Source organism: Heliangelus exortis, chromosome 12 (genome assembly GCF_036169615.1).
Source record: "Heliangelus exortis chromosome 12, bHelExo1.hap1, whole genome shotgun sequence".
In the NCBI taxonomy this organism is placed as follows: Eukaryota; Metazoa; Chordata; class Aves; order Apodiformes; family Trochilidae; genus Heliangelus; species Heliangelus exortis.
The window spans coordinates 9067277-9085863 of NC_092433.1; the positions used below are offsets into that span (position 1 = coordinate 9067277).

Genomic DNA, 18587 nt, shown 5'->3' on the forward strand with positions numbered 1-18587 from the left:
CGACAATATTGGAAAATATGACTGGATTTCAGAATGGATATACAGTTAAGTTCTACTTACTCTATGGCAAATCAGCTTTATACAAAATGGTACTTAGAATATAAAGAGGGTTTTCAAAATTTGACCAAATTGAGATTACATTTGCTAGGCATTAACAAGTAGCAGTAAGTTCAGCATCAACCTACAGAAAACACCAGTATGTGGGAAAAAAAATTGCCTTTGTCCTCTTACCAATGTTACTTAGTTCTCATTGACTTTAGCTGGCATTTCATGCATCAAACACAAGAATCTGGGCTTCTGTATCTGTATCAGTCATCCAGATTACTAAAATCTTCCTGGACATTTTTTCAAAACTTTTTTCCCTTAACTTAGTATGTTACCTTAACTTCAGAATTAACTCAGTCCTTATAAATAGGTACACATTCTTCAAAGCATTTTAAATTTAAGACTGCAGAAACTATCAGATTCTAGAATGGATCAACATTTCTTTTTTTTCACATTTCACAAGCATATAATTTCCTCCTTATGCTTTGCATCTAATTCACAGTCCTGCTAGATGCAAATTTTAACATTTTATGTCTATGTACAGTTATGGAAAATACACATACACATTCCTTACCTGCTGTTTTTTAGTGATCTCATTAGCCATAATTTTAGCAGAATCTAAGACCTTGATACCAGACTCATCTTCAAGAATATTCACTTCAGATGAATGTAAGGTTTCTAAAATGTTCCTTTCGATTTCTTTCAGCTGCTTTTTATTGGCTGCAGACTGCAGGATGAGGGCGTTTCTTTCCTCTTCTAATTCTGGTCTAATGAAGAAAAAAGTATACAACAAAAAAAGTCAATATTCATCTTCCACTGACTGCAAAGGAAGAACACTGTCTTCCTATAGTAAGTATCTGTGAATATTCTCTGTAATTTAAATAGGTTGTTACTCTTCAGCATATATTTATAATTCTAAGCATGGAATTCTCTGGGTAAATTTAGTTTAGAATTAGAAAATGATAGCCCAAACTGTAGCATTAGTATTTTGCAAAAGTCAGCACATCATAATTTTTATTATGTCTCTGCTGCCTAAGAAATACAAACTGATATGCAGAATTACTGTTGAAAACAATTTAGCAAACAGGTTTTAGCCTAATTGCACAGACATTTCTGTAAAATGCAGATACGACTTCTCGGTACCTCTGTGAGGGTACAGATGAGACCCACAATTACTTTCAGAGGTACTGTGCATTTATTTCACATGAAATTAGAAGTAAATCTTCATAATTCTGCATCCTTGTCTAGAAGCTCAGTCACACTGCAAACAGTAAACACAACAATCTGTTTACTCCACAATATAAACATGACAATCTGTTTTCCTAACAAACTTTTTTAGATATGCAAACTATCATTACTTTTTTCAAAGTTGTTACTGAGCACCATTTACACTAGAAACATTAATCTTGCTTTACAATAAATAAATCTCTAATTTTCTTGGAATTTAAGTCACTATTTGCCACAAAAACAGACTTACCTTTCTTTTGCTACAACTATACCTAGCAACTGGTCTTCAAGTCCCTCTGGTGTTATCATAAAATTGAGTAAAGAAACTTTGGTAGCAAGTTCAGGCATATAATGAGGATTTCTCAGTTTTGTGGTAATAAAAAATCTGAAATCACTGGAATACTCAATAACAGATTCACCAAGCCTGATACACTCCATGCCTCCTAAAGTTAAAATAAACATTAAGTTAAAAGAAAAGCTAAAAGAAACATTAAGGAAACCATTGTCTAAAGCGTGAAAAAAAAAAAAAAAAAGAGACAACTTTTGTCATTAAATAAAAGCCAATTTCTTGTCTATCGCAATTTTCCTGAAAACTATAAATAAACCTGATACACTTTACGTTTCTCATAGACTTCACTGAGGCCACATTTTACTCTTAGCAGATCAATCCAATTACAATTGTCAACCCAATGTGTATATAAAATACTGGAGATGGTAAAAAAAAGCTATAAAAGTTATTCTGAAATATAATATGCTTATAGACTACTCTTTCCTTGCATTACCTGTCTGAAACAGGAAACCCAAAAAAAAAAAAAAAAAAAAGCAAAGAAAGCATTTAAGCTTTTCTCTCCTTTTTTTTTTTTAGTATGGATGTGAAAAGCAGTAAAGATACTTCGTATGTCTTGTCTCTTATAGAAACACAGTGAAGGATTTCACATAAACCCACTGTCGTGATTTACAAATGATATTTATTCAGGAATAAAATAAAACTTCAGGATGTTGTGAGATTATCATCCTCTTAACACAGGTAGCAGTAAAGCAGAGAGACTTAAGAAAAACATGACACACTACCATGAACTGTAAATGAACATAATGTAATCTACTTTATGGTTCAAAATTAATTTTACTGTACCTTGCTTAAAGGTCTGTTTAAGTAGCAGAGGTTCCAGTGATGGGTCTAGTTCTTCTCCCACATTTTCTAGCAGAAGTGGTGATCCAAACTGAATGCAGTTCTCCACGGTTCTCATATAATCTGCATCACTCATCTTGATAACATTCAGGCGGTTTTCCTTCTCAAAATTCTTGATCCATTTATTCGCTTGACCTTGAGGATCAATCATTAGTGGCCTAGAACACATGCAGTACAATTCTGTCAGAACTTGTATGAGTTTTTTCAAAATTTTAAACTATCTTAAAATACTTCTGCCATGTAATAGATATCATGCTTGAGATGAAATTTCAGTTGAAAAAAAAAAAAAAAGCTTTTAAAGGTCTAAAAGAATTCTTCATACAGATTTGTTTCAGACCCAGTAAATATAGATAAAATAAAAACATCGTTTGAGTGTTTTAACTGTAATACTCTGGAGTGTGGTATTTGAACCTTGCAATTTACACAGCCCAAATTCTATTGTTATACATTAAAAGAATGACAATTCTTTTTTGTTTGTTTTAAAAAAGTGAAAACCTATTTGGATTTAAAAATTAAACCTTTTTGTCACCTACCAACGTCTTGCATTGTCAACAATGACCCCATTGTCTATAGAAAATGCATCAGTTGGTAAACCAGCAATATTCCAGGCTCTTATTTTTATTGGGTCACCAAGAGTGATACTCAAAGAGAAATTCTCAGAACAAGGGATATTTTTCTCCTGGTAAAAAGAAAAAAAAAAATTAATAGAAAAATAATAATTAGAAATCCTGGAAAAAATAATTTCGTAGTTCCAGTAGCTAACTGTATTTTCCCACTGACCATTTACTCTCTCCAAATTTTGTTGAATTTGGCCAAGGTTGGCTGGTTATGTAAAGTTATGAAAATACATTACCTTAAGAAACTGACACACAAATGGAAATCATCTTATCATCTAATGATGATACCTTCTGTTAACTCAATACAGGAATCCAGTGCCTATTTGTTACTCAATAATGTCACAGTCACAAGCAGTAACCTCAAATCACTTGATTTACGAATTATGGCATTAGCATAAGTATGTTTGAAGTGTCCCTTTAGTAACCAAACAATTAATTAACCTGTAAACATGTGCCAGAGTAAGTTGTAATAGAAAATTTTTTCACACTGTACATAACTGCATTTAAAAGTTATGTCTTTCATTTAAAGGCAAAATAGAGAAAATACTGAGGTTTTATTTAAGCAATAATGAAGCCTTATAAAATCAGCTATATGCTCTCATTTCTGATATGCTAATGAAATTCAAATTTACAGAATACTGGATCAGCTAAATTTGTCCCATTGACCTTAATGAGTTTTAACAAACTAGTATTATATAAATCACAAGGGATTTTTTAAGCCTTTTGCAGTAGTCTGAAAAAACACTGAAACCTTAATTTAAATGCAACATAACCTCCTAACCTTGCACAGTCTGCTCCAATCTTTGGTACATTCTTGTCGATATCCAGCAGTAAAAGCCCCCAGATATGCTATCACACCAGCTGATATCAAAACATCTCCTGTCAAATTATCATATACGTCCTGAAGATCATTTGCAGCATTATTCCACCTGGGACAAACAGAAGATGCAGAAAAAAAGTGCTGCTGAAACCTCCACATTAATGATATTGATAATGAAAATCCACTTTTTAGTTGTTAACCTTCACACAAGGTGGAAAATAATGACACAACATTACATATTTTATTCTCATTCTCAAATCTTCACAATTCTCCTAACGTTGCTGTCCATATTTTTGTACCACAAGTAGGTATCTTTCAAGGGCCCAGGCACTCTTCAGCAAAACAGCCTCCATGTGGAGAAGCAAAGTTCAAATTCTGTTTCTACCATGGCTGTTACATCTGACATTTAACCTCACCTTGATTTCTCTCCACCAAGGCCTCCAATCAACTTCTCTGCTCGTTCTAGTTTTTTGGCACACAGATCAACCTGGATTTCTAACTGAGCTTTTTCTTCAGTTTTCTCAGTGAAGGTTCGTTCCAAATCAGCCAAACGATTTTCAACTGCTGCAAGTTCTTCTCTCTTCTCATTCAGAAGTGCCAGGGTCTCTGCTAAGGACTCCTGTGCTTCATTCAAACGATCTTTCTTGGGTGCAACTACCTGTTCAATTACAACCAATACACAAGTGCTTAAAGCACATTTTTTAAACTTTATTATTTGATACATTGCTTAGGGTAAACATAAATAGGAACCAAGCTCTGAGGTACTGGAATCACAAACTCACCTTTGCAACCCTGTCATAGACCTCCATTGCTGAAATCCACTTGCATAAACCTTCTGCTGCAGAGGAAGCTTTAGCCACCTTTTGTGGATCAAACTCAGGATTGGTCAAGTACTCAGTCCGAATCTTCTGCATGATAGCTGCCTGGATAACAAAAGCATTATAGCTCACCAAATGACTCTGGCCTACACTTTAAAATAACACTGACTGGTGGTTGTTTCTCTACACAATAACTTAGGAAAGAACCAGTCTGTGTTAATTGTGGTAGAAACCACTGCTCATTTGTTTCTTTGGACTTTCACATTTTGTGGGCTACTTTCATTCTAATACCATCCTTTCCTTTAATAGTCATGCATATGGTATTTCTTCTGTGTGTCAGCTACCTAAGTGCTAAAAGGATTACAGTCACATAGGAGCCACACCATTCCTTGAGCATGCTAAATTCATTATTAGCCACCTTTTCAAGACACAGCTTGTCACATTATAAAAATTTATTTCTGCTAATGTAAGACAAAATTAATTACATTGCTTTTGCCTACTGTTGGGAAGCAGGTTCATAAAGGGTAAAGCACAGTTAAGTTCCACCACTTTGGAAAAATGGCAAGAACACTCTTGGATAGCAAGATCTTTGGAGGAAAAAGTAAAAACTTAATTTCAAGTTATACAGCTAGTGTATTTCTGCACTTATTGTATATATAACAAAATATTACCCATTTTGAAGACCACCAATGTGGGCAGATGTTTAAAAAGAGAACAAAGTTTAAAATGCCAAGTGATTGATTTAGAAAAAGTAGCACACAAAAAGGCATAGAAAGGTTAGACAAGGATAAAATGTTCACTGGTACCACAAATAAAATGCAACTAGAACCCAAAACTGAATACATGAAATGAAGTTAAAGGACTTGGGTTCACAAGAAACAATGATAGCTCTTTATACCACTTAAAGGAAATCTCTGGAATGGTTTATTGAAAGATCTTGTACATACAGAAAGTTTACATGGGCTTCAGAGCACTACAGAAATTACAGGAGAGAGAACCACTGAAAGGTACTGAACACAAAGAAACTACATTTAGCTTTGGAAGTCCTTCATTTAAGGTGTCAGAGGCTGGAAGATTTGGACAAATTACTGTATATATGATTCCTTCTCCTTCCAAAGCTTATGACCATTTTTGGACACAGCATAATGGACAAGACAGACTACTTCACTCTGACACAGTCTGTATGTGTTATTTTTACCTTTTGATGAGACACTACCCTTAAATTGCCAAGTCAGAAACAATTGTGCTAAGAAGGACGTTTCATTCAAGCAGAATACAGGTTGTATAGGAAGCCTTAGAAACTATGAAAGGGAATCCTAAAACCTTCTGAAATGCTACTTAAAAGGCTCATCCTGTAGAATTGTGACTCCCTTGCCATGACCAAACTCATACTCTAACATTTTCTTAAGTTCCTTGTTTGTAACATAAATTGACTAACTTGACAAATGCAACCCCGACATAGGATTTCCTAATTTTATTTTTTTCCCTCCAAGACAGCGTCTACATTGTAAAAATTACTGAAAAAATTAGATAGAAGCCTTACTGGAATATTGTCCTTGTCATACTCTTTCAAATCCTTTAAGAAATTTATATCACCAAGCAGTTTCTTGCTCGGAGTCCAGTAATCCAAAATCTACAAAAAAAAAAAAAAAAAAAAAGAAATATCTTTTCAAGCTTTAAAACACACACATACACACACACAAAATCTATTAAAACTCATCTATACTTAATTATGATGACCTCGTATCTCCTTGAGATGTCAATAATGGAGAAAGTCTATCAGATCAAACATTTTCTCCAAGCAATATTTGAAGCAAAAAGTGGAACATTGTTCTCTCTGCATATCACAAAACTTAGAAAATTTTGAATTCCGTAAGTTTTCAGTAAAATAATGGATGAAGGCTGTAAGTACTTACCTACTTTACTTTATTGGTTCTTGGGTGATCCTGTTTATTGAACAAATGCTCTGTGTTAAGAAGAATATGAACTAAACTCTTCTTTGAAACTATTATCTCTCATTTTACCTTGCCTCCAGTCCCTGCAGGATTTGGAATTCTTTCAGGTTTTATGTCTTTCATGACACAGACAGCAGCCATGACAAGTTTGACACCTGATGGAGGATTTTTCATTGACTTGACAATTGATATATCAGAAGGCTAAAAGAAAAATCACATTTCAAAAAATTGTCAAGTGTTAAGCTTCCCTCACCACTAAGATAAATGAAACAACAGAAAAAAGAAGAATTATAACAACCTTTACCAATGAACAGAATGAACAGAGAGAGAACTTTTAGAAGGGATGATACAGTGTTAGTAAGACAGTGAACAATATCCATCAACGTATCCCATGCAAGGGAAATAAGAGTTAAATAAATGCTAGTAATTGTAAATTCATGATTAATTAAAATCATGTCTTTAAAAGTCCAGCTCAGGATATTTTTTATACACTTTTGTGTCATCTAAGACATCTCTCACACTTCATAACTCCCACTATATTAATTTCTGAAGGATTTTCTCAACAACACTGTTTTTAGGTCATGTGTAAAGTCAAGAAAAAAACCTTTAAACCAAGGATCCATGAAATTATTAGCCATTACCAAATGGAAAATGGCAGTCAACAATAACTTACTTGTGAGAGGAAGTTCAACTGATAGCATTGCTGGTAACTTCAAATTTTAGTTAACTTTTTCCACAAGTGCTTTCCTGCAAATAAGCAGGTTTTTTTTTTTAATTCACAAACCCTCTCTTTGTACTCTAAATATATCAAGAGGAAATCTACTGGATATTGAATGTACAGGTCCTCTCATTTGCAAAAGCCAAGGAAATTTAACACTTCAATTTCTTTTCATCTTAGTGCATTCTTTCCAAATAAAGGGAAGAGTTGGACCATGCTGAACATGTCTTTGAAATGCAGCTTGCCTTTAAAGTGTTAAGAGCCTCAATTGCAGCCTCCAGGGCTGGGATTGCCTCTGCCAGGTCACTCTCACATTCATTTTTCAATGCCTGAGCTTCTTCAGCTTTTCCTGTAGCAACTTCTTCATCTGATTTTACAGTTTTTCGTATTTGTTCTACTTCAGCAGATTCTACTTCTATAGTCTATGGAAAACCAAAAATGTGTGAGCATCCTATTGAGCAGTGAATGATCAAACAAACTGAAATTAATTAGAAAAGTACTTATGGAATACTGTAAAATATGAAGATAAAACTGAACTACTTCATCATTTTCAAATATTTTCAATTTATGTTAAGGGAATTATTTGTTTTTCTGCAAAACACAGCATCATATTGGAGCTTTTACAGCAAGTAAACTGAAAGATTAGTGTCAATAAAAGCTATTTAAAATATGTTTGAAGCTCAGGAGACAGGAAACTTCATATTTGTTCAATCAGACTATATCTAAAAATTACTAGCTTTTATAGTGAGCTTTCTTATCTTCACAATCTACTATGTCGACTATTGAAATATATTTTCTTTTCAGTGATGAGTCAAGCCTTCATCCAAGTATTCCCTTTTCAGTTTTACAGAAGTGATGTCTCGTTTTCTTAAAGGTTTGTTAGCAGTAGTTAGAAGAGATACCACTGTATCTGTTTGACCACTTGCATAAGCAAGTGCATAAAAACAATTCTATCTTTTTTTGTGATTCAACAGTAACAGATCAGATCAGTATTTTCCCAAGTCAGATTCTTCAACAACACTCACCCAAGAGATTGATTCCTAAATCTCTAAATCTGAAGTAAAAGTACACTGTATGATTGAGATTGCTCATCCAAGCTAAGTATTACAGAGGTAAAATTATGGCTCCCAAGTACACTCATGCTTGCATTAAAACCTGTGAAGCTGTATTTGTATAACTGTACCTTCATCATGCTTTCGTTATCCAGTTTAGCCTGTTCCAGCTTGGGCTGCAGCTGAACCAGTTCCTGTTTCATCTCACCAACCTATACATATGCAAAGAATCAGATAGGATTCAGAAGCACCAAGTATAACTTTCAACAGTTCCTCTAAGACCTTGATCTACCCAATTTATTGACAAAAGGAAATAACGTTCAGTTTCACATCAAAACATTCCAGAGACTTCTTTTTTTCTCATATGGTCTAATTTGAAGAACTTCATACTTTTTACCTAGGAAAGGGAAGCTTTGTTCATATACTCCTTAGCAATACATGGCTCAGAGGTCTAGCACAACTGCTATGACTTTAGGCAAGAAAGGCAAAACGTTTCTTGTAGTTCTTGTAGAACAGGAATCATCATATTGATGATTGAGTTAAATAAAATCCGAATTAATGTTTGACTGGCTTATCCAGGAAAAGATCTGCTTTTGGAAAACTGTTGCTATTCTCAAATCCGTTTTTGTCTTAACTCACTTGTGATTCAGCAAAAGCTAATTTATCCAGTCCATTCACATACTTCTTCTTGGCTTTCATTACAGCGTCTCGTTTCTGAGTAAGAAGTTTCCGAAATGCAGCAATAAGCTCAAGATAAGAAGTGGGAGTAACATAATTATGGCGACCCAGGCTTTCCAGGAACCTATTAAACAAAGAGTACCTTTATATTGCTTTCCTTTTTTAGCTGAGCTATCGTTAGCAAAATTATGTAATTGTTTGACAAATGATAGGAGTAAACAATTTCAACAATATATGATATTTTATGCAGGCAGATCACATACATTAACTATTAAGACTGAAATCAGTGGTAATGAAATTTAAATCACCTAATATTTTATTTCCTTTAAGAAAAAAAAATCAAGTTTTGAGTTCTCTCTTACTCCATTTACTACTTTCAACAGCACAATCTTTTCCCTTTTAACATTTCTATAAATTCATGAGTTGTTTTCAAAAGAAACAGACTGACCTTGCAGAGAGTGACAAAGCTGAAGTATGGAAGTATTTACAGATGGGTACAACTTCCTGACGCTCACTGTCTGTGAGCTCGAGTGTTTCTAAGAACTTATTAGCCACACGCTCAAGGGCATCTTCAGGCCATGGCTGAGGGAGAAGTGAGGAGCAAAGCACTTTGAAAATCCAGATGTTAGAAGTCTTCATACAATTTTTACCATACAAAGCAGCAGACTGAGACACCCAAGTCCCAGTTAGGTCTCGGGAATAATGAAATGATTTAAGGGTTAGATCAGGCAGCAAGGCCACTACCCATGCAATCTTTTCTGGCAACTCTTGGCTCATCTTCAAGTTAAAAGCTACATATTGCCATTCTATCCAAACATTTCTGTGTCTGTGTCACTCTTCAGTGGGAAAACTAATGATGCCAGCACCAAACCAAGATACAAATCTAACTGTACTTTATTGAGTAACACTGTTTACATTACAGATTGCAAACTCCAGTTATTTTCCAAGTTTTATTCTGCTATTAAAGACTTACTGATAAATAACCAGACTTACATTTGCTAGTCATTCCCATTATGTATTATCTGCTCAACAGGCAGCAGAACTTTTATCATTTTACAATCACTTTGGAATGGTTTAAAACATACACATGATACGATATAATAACAAATTACCATGACCAAAACAAAACTATTCACTATAATGAAAACAAAATTCAGAGCAACAAAATTTAAATTTGCTTCTAAAAATGGGACTGAACACCAGAAGGCTTCCAAAACATTACCAAGAAAACCATATGTTATTGTAAAATTTTGAAAACCATGGAGTATTTCTAGACAGGAGACAAGAGAAAATCTGACGGGACATGAAAATATAGAATGCTAGAAAACAGAGTAGTTTGTTGAGGAAATAATACTAAGTTTTCACATACCTGGAACCAGTCAATGGTGCAGCAGTTGACAAGTGAGGGAAACTGCCTCAGGCGATTGCGAAAAGCATCTCCAATTGGGCTGAATGCTACCACAATATGTAGATTTTCTTTGCAGCAGTTCACAAAAAATGCAAACAAGGCCAGGGGACTGAGTTCTTCATTTTTATTGGCAGTCTGAATTACTGCACGAACACCCTTAGGAATAATACATAGAGTAAAAATTGGTGTATAATGTATCATTAAGCACTTCTGAAGTCTTATGGCAATCTCGTTAATGACAGCATCATCACCATGATATAACCTTAGACTGGTAAGTGGAACAGGTAGAGTAAACTAGAAACACAGAAGAAGTACTATATACTATCTGAGAACAGGATTATGATATTTATCTGTGAACCTGACAACTCATTTTAGAAATAATCACCTGAAACTACAGACTACTCCACAAAAGTATTATTTGCAGTTAATTAACAACCCCACTTCACACTGAACTGACTTAATAGCTTATAAGCAAAGTAAACCTAAGAAATTCTAAAGATACCTCTATAATTTCTTGTTTTTCATCTGCTGCGAAAAGATTGGGTACCTCCCCAGTGTTGAGGACACTGTCAATATCTTCCAAAAAGCTTTCTTCTTTAATTTGTGAATCCGTGATTATAAATACAGTTTTCAAGCCTTTTACACCTGCATTCCTCAGAAGACTCTAAAAATGCAAAACAGTAAAATACTGTATATTCCAAAACATCCTTCCACAAAATTAAGTCAAAATGCAGACAGCTTATTAATACTCACTTTCAGATCATCTCTCCACTCATTTGTACCATAGGACTTGGAAATTTCTGGTTGAAAAACACACATTTTTGCCATGAATGCTGCTAGACGAGTCAAAGACTGACGTCCACTTCCTCCCATTCCCACCAACAAGGCATTACCCCCTGGCTGCTTCAGGATACGGCTTATACGAGACAAATGCTCCAACACATACCTGGATTTGAAATGTACCAATTACCAAAAGAGCAGAAATACATAGAAATTTGTGTGCCTATTAATCTGTGAAACATTTATAGAAGTAGCATTTCCAGAATAAATTGCTGAAAGTGGAGTGGAGGGACGGGAAGAGCAAGAAAGGGCATGGTTATGCACTGCGAAATAAAACTCAACTCTTCTACTATACAAATATGAGTATTTAGCTAAATTATGACTACCAATTACTAAAATGAAATGGCAGTGGTGACAATAAGAGCACTATATGGATAAAAGTGTCAAAGAAACCAGAAATTTTCTGCTTTTCAATCACAGCAGCATTACCAGCTTTAACCTTCTTGAAGTCTAACAGTTCAAATAATTTTTAAAGGAACAACTGGGAGAATATAGGTTATAACAAACCTCTCCTTTCCCTCTGCCTGACAGGTTTTATAACTTATGTGAAATACAGATTGGAACATCATTTTCAAAAAGCAGTATCTACACCTTACTGACAGTTCTATCTGTTTTGAAAAAACAAGCACAGTTTAGCTATCAATATGCAGCAAGGTCTACAGGAGATCATCTGCTCAAGCACAGTGCCATAGGGTAAAGTAAGCTGAGCAGCAATTAAAAATGGTATCAAAAAAGGTTGAAGCATTGCAAAAAAACATTGTTTATTTAGTTAGAAAAATAAAAGGAGTCAAATCCAGATGTCATCCATGAGACTGGACATTAAGGCTACAGTCAGCCATGCTCTCCTGGGCTGCTCTTCATGGAGGTAACTGGGATACTGCCTCTACACTCAGGAAGTGGCCTCAGGCCCTGAAGTGGGACATGGCTGTACTGCATAATGACAGAGCAGACAGAAAGCTACAATTGTTCTGTGTCTTACTCTGCTCCTCACAGCCTCGTTGCTGATGAAACAAAGAACCAGTGTTGGCAGACAAAACTGAAGTTTTCTTCTGCCTAGCAGAAGTAAAGGACCTGCCTGATATGGTGCACAGTGTTTTTATAACAATCAAATAATGCATTTGAAGCTCCTTTGAGAAAAACTTCATTGTTTACTTTCGGAGAGAAAAAGAAGAGTCATAAGATAAAACAGTTCACTTCTACCCAAAAAAGTCTAACACTACAAACTTTGTAGATGCATAAAGGGGAGGAGACATACAAGAAGCACAGCTCACAAAACTATACATACTGAATTATCAACTACTGCTTGAAGCTCTTTATAACACACACAGTATGCACCTGAAAATTACAAGGTTCATTCCTGTTTTGTTGCACTGATTATATTCATCCAGACACTGTTCCACAACATCACCCAACTCCTGAATGCTTGGAATTTCAACATAAAGCCTGTCATCTCCTTCAAGTTCTGGAACCATGTAGTCACCAAAAAACAAACTTCTCATATTTTCTTCTGTTACCTGTGGTAAAGATTCAACAAATATTCAATTCAAGTTAAATATTTAACTAACATGTTTCTTACTGGAATTTTAGAAAACAAATGAGAATTTAGACAAATACTTGAGATTTGAGAAAAAGTGCAGTGAAATATTTTGACTCGCAGACAAAACCCACCTCAAAATTCTGTTTCTCATATTAAACAATACACTAGATCTTAGACCAAAAAGTTCTTCCCTCTATACATCAATGAAATGACAAAGAAAAATAGACAAAAAGGAAGACAAGGCAAAAAATTTTCCTGTGACTGAGAAACTCTCTAGTCCTAATTTTATAAGGAAAGCAATTATTTTGCAACAGGCTTAAAGTGATACTCACAGGGGCGTTTTCTTCATTCAGGTGTGCAAAAACTGAATCAAATTCTTCTTTGAAATGAACTTTAACAATATCTTTCATTAAATTGAACAACCAGGCTCTATCACTGTCTTCCACGAGACGGTCATAGAAGACACGAAATACCTCATGTACAAACAGCCGAATCATTACATCTTTGCTTTCAACTGATTCTTTCTTAATGAGCAAACAGCCATGGATCACTCGTGAGAAATCACGAAGGTTGAAGGTATAATGAGATTTGGCTGGTGTGGGCAGAAGATTTTGGATGGCTTTCTTATACACCTTAAAATAATGACAACAAAAAAAAGAACACAGTCAAAACAGTAATGCTGACTGTATTATTATAATAAATCTTAAATGCCTTCTAAAATTTTCTCTTTCTTCAAGAACAACATTTCACACTAAATAAATCCTAATCATACTGAACTACCTCCAGGTCCTCTGATACACCAAATGCACTTCACGAAGCTCTGGAATATACACGTTCTACTAACCTAAGTTTGCAAATAGGAAAAGTGGCAAGTGTAAAGAAATCTCACTCAGATCTCTGGACTTGGAGTATATGATATCCTCCTTCAAGTCAAGTACTGAATGACATGCAATGGTAACTTCCTAGATTTTCAACTACATTAATCTATTTTTTGCATATCTACAAATCACTTCGCAAAACCAAATTCCCATTCTTTTTTTTTTTAATGTGTATGGTATACTGCAAATTTGATAGTCACTAAAATCTGTAACATGGAACTTTTCAAAATATATTTTTTAATTCCATACAGCTGTGCTTAATAGCTTTCCATTTTACATCATTTCGATGACATCTCCTGACACTGCAGTGAAGATTCTACAATGCTGCATGTTCACTTTCGCTTCCTTAATGTGATTTGATGTGTTCAGAATTAGCATAAAAATTGTGAGGAGAAGGAAAGTGGAGAGGGCAATTTCTTCATTTTGAGTGTCTCTGAGAAGGAATTTTTGAATGGTTTGTAATCAATATTTTTATTTTCTTTTTTTCTTTACATGTTTCCCATGCCTGTTTGACTACAAGGATATTTCAGTCTCATCTATTTGACATTATGTGAAACAGGTACCAATTAACACAAATTCAAAGATAATTTATCAAGAAAAAAAATTTCTTATTTTTCTAGAATAAGAAGTTTGCTGCAACAATAAAACTAGGCCGCTTTTATCAAAGCAGGTGAGTTTGTGTGTTAAAAATACCAAGGAAAAAAATATTTAAAAATCTTTACTTCCCCAATTAAGAGGAGGAAAAAGTAAACAAAACTTTAATGAACGTATTGGCCTCTTACCTCCAAAGTGGCAGCAACAATTTCATTTCCAAGAGTCAAGTACTCAGGAGAAAATTCATTAGCCCGCAGGTAGAAAGCTACTACAGTAGAGAAGATGCGGACCATTGTTTCATCACTGAAGGAATTAATAGCGCAAATGTTGAAGTGTCGCAAAAATCGAGGAGTAACGGGATTCCTCCCACCGCCTGGAGGCCCCATAGCAGCAACTAACTGTATGTCTACAAGGGTAATTTTAGATGTGTCCTTTAAATCATACCTTCAAAACAAATTTGTAATGTTACATTTAGATGGCTAGAGATATAACACATTTGTTACAGCTTAGAAGCATCTATACTACTCTCTGCATGCATAACTTAGGTACTTAAAAATGTGTAAAATACCAATATATACATAACATAATATATAAATAGATAAAAGAAACACTGATAACTAATAGAATCTTCGATGACAGTAAAAGTCACTGCAATTAGTAAAATAAAACATCTTTTATAATTACATATAAACATATATGAAAAATTGTGACTTCACTCTGAGGAGGAAAAGAAAGGAAGAGAACAAGGAACTGCACTGGAAAATGAAACCAATGACAACTACGAACATAAAGTCGAGCTGTAAAAGAATGATTTTACTTAAAATACAAATACTACTGAACTTCAGCAATAAATTTTCTTTAAAAAGCCCAATGACCCTGATTATCATTTTCCTAAATTGTAAGATCACTTAAAGAGCAATACAGAAGTTGCTTCAACTTTAAAAAATAGCTTTGGTTTATGTGAAAACATATCTTAACACTTAAAAAGCACTGTTTTGAAAATAAAATTCAAGTGAATACATTATTTCAACAGCAAGTGCAGGAGCAGAAATGTGTCAATTGTATTTCAAATAATTACCAAAATCCATGGTCAAAGAACTGTCTTAGAAGTTCTATTGGAGGCTGTGCACCATACTTTTCTAAAGCAGGCATATTCATATCATCTACAAAAATAATGCACTTTTTTCCAACTGGAGGACCGAAGACACCTTTGCGCCTCTTGTCAAGCCTGGCCATAATAATGTTCTATAAGGCAGACAGACATGTTCAAATCATAAGTATTAATATATGATAACTTTTTGAAACAGAAATTGTCTATTATACTAACCTGTGTCTGATTGGCAGTGGTTCGAGCTGAAAAATTAATGAAGAAGGGAAAGTAGTGCTCCTTTTCCAAGTTGTTTGTTAATTTGTCCTTGACATACACAGATTTCCCAGTACCTGTAGGTCCCACTAAAAGCAGAGGTCTTCACAAAGAAAGAAATAAAGCATACAGACTGCAGCAATATAACAAAAATATAAACTAACAGCAATCACAAGTCAATGGTCTTACAATCTTGCCCTGCTTTTTCTACATCTGAAGACATGACATGCTTAAGAAGAAACTAAAACATTTTAACATATTTGTATAACACTCATAATTTCAGTTTACTCCCACCAACAAGACAAAGGAAAGAGAGATTCCTCAATCCTTCATTCCACTGGCATTGGAGTATGCATGTACACACATGGGAATTAATTTCTTCTGATAGGTCTTGCAGAATTTGTACTAAATACACATTTTTTAAAGGTCAAATCCACTAGGAGGGCTTGATAAAACCAGTGAAGTCAATGGCAAGGAATAAAAGATATTTCTACCTATTAGCAATATTTTAGAAATTTGTACTGAAGTGAAGTAACTTACTTTTTATGGGTAATAAATAAGTCCAACAAATAGGTGTATCGAACTGTATCCACAGTTGGGATTATTATATCTTGAATCTTCACATTTTTGTCACTATAATTAATATCTTTAATAAGTTTATTCCAATGAACCCAACATCCTCTGCCACTCAGCTAGAAAGAAATACAGATGCAAAATAAAATGTTGTTGCTTCAAAGGTTCTCTCTACTACTTCACTTTTGAAAAATTCAAATAATGAATTTTAATTGATTAATCAATATTAAATGTTTCAGAAGCTCATATTTTGTTTGCTTTATCTCGCTAACAAAATGTTAAAATACATACCTAAACTTAGACTCCTTTCTTTTCTTAAAGATTGTGTGCAGCTAAAACAAGTAAAACCATACCAAAACCCAACAGAAAAGCATATGAAAAAATAAACAGTGTAACTATAATCTAGTGTTTCTAATTAATACTATTAAAAAAAAATTATAAGACCATGAGCTCACTATCTTGCTTTGCATCTAAACAGTCCACATCTTTCCTTCTATATGAAACCAGATTTGAGTTTGTCAGCTTAGCTTTAGTTACATAATAACTAAATTGTCAACATCAGGAACATAACAGATGTGTACATCTTAGTATTTTTCTAAAATAATTTGGTCAGCACATCATATTAAAAAAAACAAATAAATGCACTTCAGGACTTAATACAACACCAAAGCTGCACAATATCAAACAAGCTTTGGAAAGTTAAAATATCCATCTATCTGTATTTTCCTTCCATTCAGAGTGAAAGAATCTACTTCAGTCAATGAAGAAGCAATCAATTATACCTCATACATGTAGTCATAGACCAAGCCTTTCTCTTCAAAAGGACACTCCCATTTTGCCACATTCTCTGGTACAGGATTTATTTCAGATTTCCCAGCTAAAGTTTCCCTCAAGAAGTTATCAAAAATTATCCTGCTGTCACTATCACAAGTTGCACCGATGGACCAGACTGTAGCAAATGCAAAGCAACCCTGCAAGGGTGATAAGATGAGCAAAGGTTGAAGGAGTTGTTATAATAACCATGTACAGTCTGATTAACAAACATAATTCTGAAAAATAATGTTAAGCATATAGGCCTTACAAGTTGCCTTGAATAGTCCTGGGACTAAAGAGATCTATAAATCTGATTAAAGACAAGCAAACAAAATTCCCAATTCAAGGATATATAGATACAGATATGACAAAAAATAAAGGCCACAGACGTAATGCTTTCTTGTCACATGACAAAGCCTGAAAAATTCAATCATGTGGCCTCAGAGATTTCCTAATGCCAGGATCTAGGAATTCTAAACCAGGATCTCCAAATTTTCTAATTCAATTTAAAATAAATACTTTTAACACTTTTTTCTTCAGTTTTTCACAGGAATAGTCATACAACATCAAACAGAGCATCCATCTAATATAACTCTCAGAAAACACTCCTTACACAGAAATTTTGCTCAAATAAGCCAATTGGTATTGCATGAACACATATTTCTTTTAAGGGAAACAAGACACTTTGCTTTAGCTAATTAGTTAAAAAAAAATTTAACAAAAACATTATTTAACCCAGTTTATTAGAAAAATAGTACAATTTCAATTGTACTATTTTTAATAATATAGTAATAATAGTACAATTTTTGTTTAATACTACTTATTACTTCTAAGACTTGTTTCTTCATCTGGGCATGTCCAAAATCTGAGGGGAGGCAGCAAGGAGATAGCAAAATTGTTCCATGTCTCTTATTTGAAATTAAAGTTGTTTTGCTTAGTTCAATTATTTTTGAAGACAAGTATATGCAGAAACAGATACATTTTTCTACAAGTTAAAAAAACCAACCATAATCCATGCACGGATGTTTGTGTTGGTGGGATCCTCTTGCACAACTTGACAAATCAACATTTCAAAAAGCCGTGTAAGACCTACTACAACATTAGTATCGCTTGTAGGGACCAGTTCCTAAGAGATATAAAAGGATGGTATTATACTTTATATGTTCATTTAGTTTATCTTTTGCAGATAAAATACTAAAATAATGAGATACTTCACTATTTCTGAAAAAATATTTGAAGGCAAGGCTTACATTGACTTTTACTCACAAGATCATTAACCTTCGTCTATCCTTGAACTGTCAGAACATTTAGTTAGTCAGGTTCATAGATACCATGTGACTACAAAAATCATACATCTTAAAACAAACAAAAAATCAACACACCTAACACAACAATAAATGTGCAAAAGCCTAAGCACTACATCACACAGTTTGCAAGGAACTACACAGACATTCCCCTTGAC

General features: G+C 34.1%; 1 protein-coding gene across 1 annotated transcript in view; it reads right to left on the reverse strand.

Annotated features, from left to right (window-relative positions):
- The window catches only part of DNAH12 (dynein axonemal heavy chain 12), a 61446-nt gene that overhangs the window by 11833 nt on the left and 31026 nt on the right, over positions 1–18587 (reverse strand). Inside the window, exons 36-59 of the mRNA XM_071756446.1 lie at positions 18132–18251; positions 17095–17283; positions 16280–16431; positions 15704–15842; positions 15455–15621; positions 14565–14820; positions 13237–13536; positions 12703–12881; positions 11281–11473; positions 11030–11191; positions 10489–10683; positions 9568–9701; positions 9081–9243; positions 8573–8653; positions 7635–7811; positions 6741–6872; positions 6260–6349; positions 4681–4821; positions 4315–4556; positions 3860–4007; positions 2995–3140; positions 2405–2619; positions 1523–1715; positions 620–812 (exon numbers count right to left, since the gene is read on the reverse strand). Of these exons, the coding sequence (XP_071612547.1) occupies positions 620–812; positions 1523–1715; positions 2405–2619; positions 2995–3140; positions 3860–4007; positions 4315–4556; positions 4681–4821; positions 6260–6349; positions 6741–6872; positions 7635–7811; positions 8573–8653; positions 9081–9243; positions 9568–9701; positions 10489–10683; positions 11030–11191; positions 11281–11473; positions 12703–12881; positions 13237–13536; positions 14565–14820; positions 15455–15621; positions 15704–15842; positions 16280–16431; positions 17095–17283; positions 18132–18251 (4107 nt within the window). The remainder of the gene's footprint in view (positions 1–619; positions 813–1522; positions 1716–2404; positions 2620–2994; positions 3141–3859; positions 4008–4314; positions 4557–4680; positions 4822–6259; positions 6350–6740; positions 6873–7634; positions 7812–8572; positions 8654–9080; positions 9244–9567; positions 9702–10488; positions 10684–11029; positions 11192–11280; positions 11474–12702; positions 12882–13236; positions 13537–14564; positions 14821–15454; positions 15622–15703; positions 15843–16279; positions 16432–17094; positions 17284–18131; positions 18252–18587) is intronic.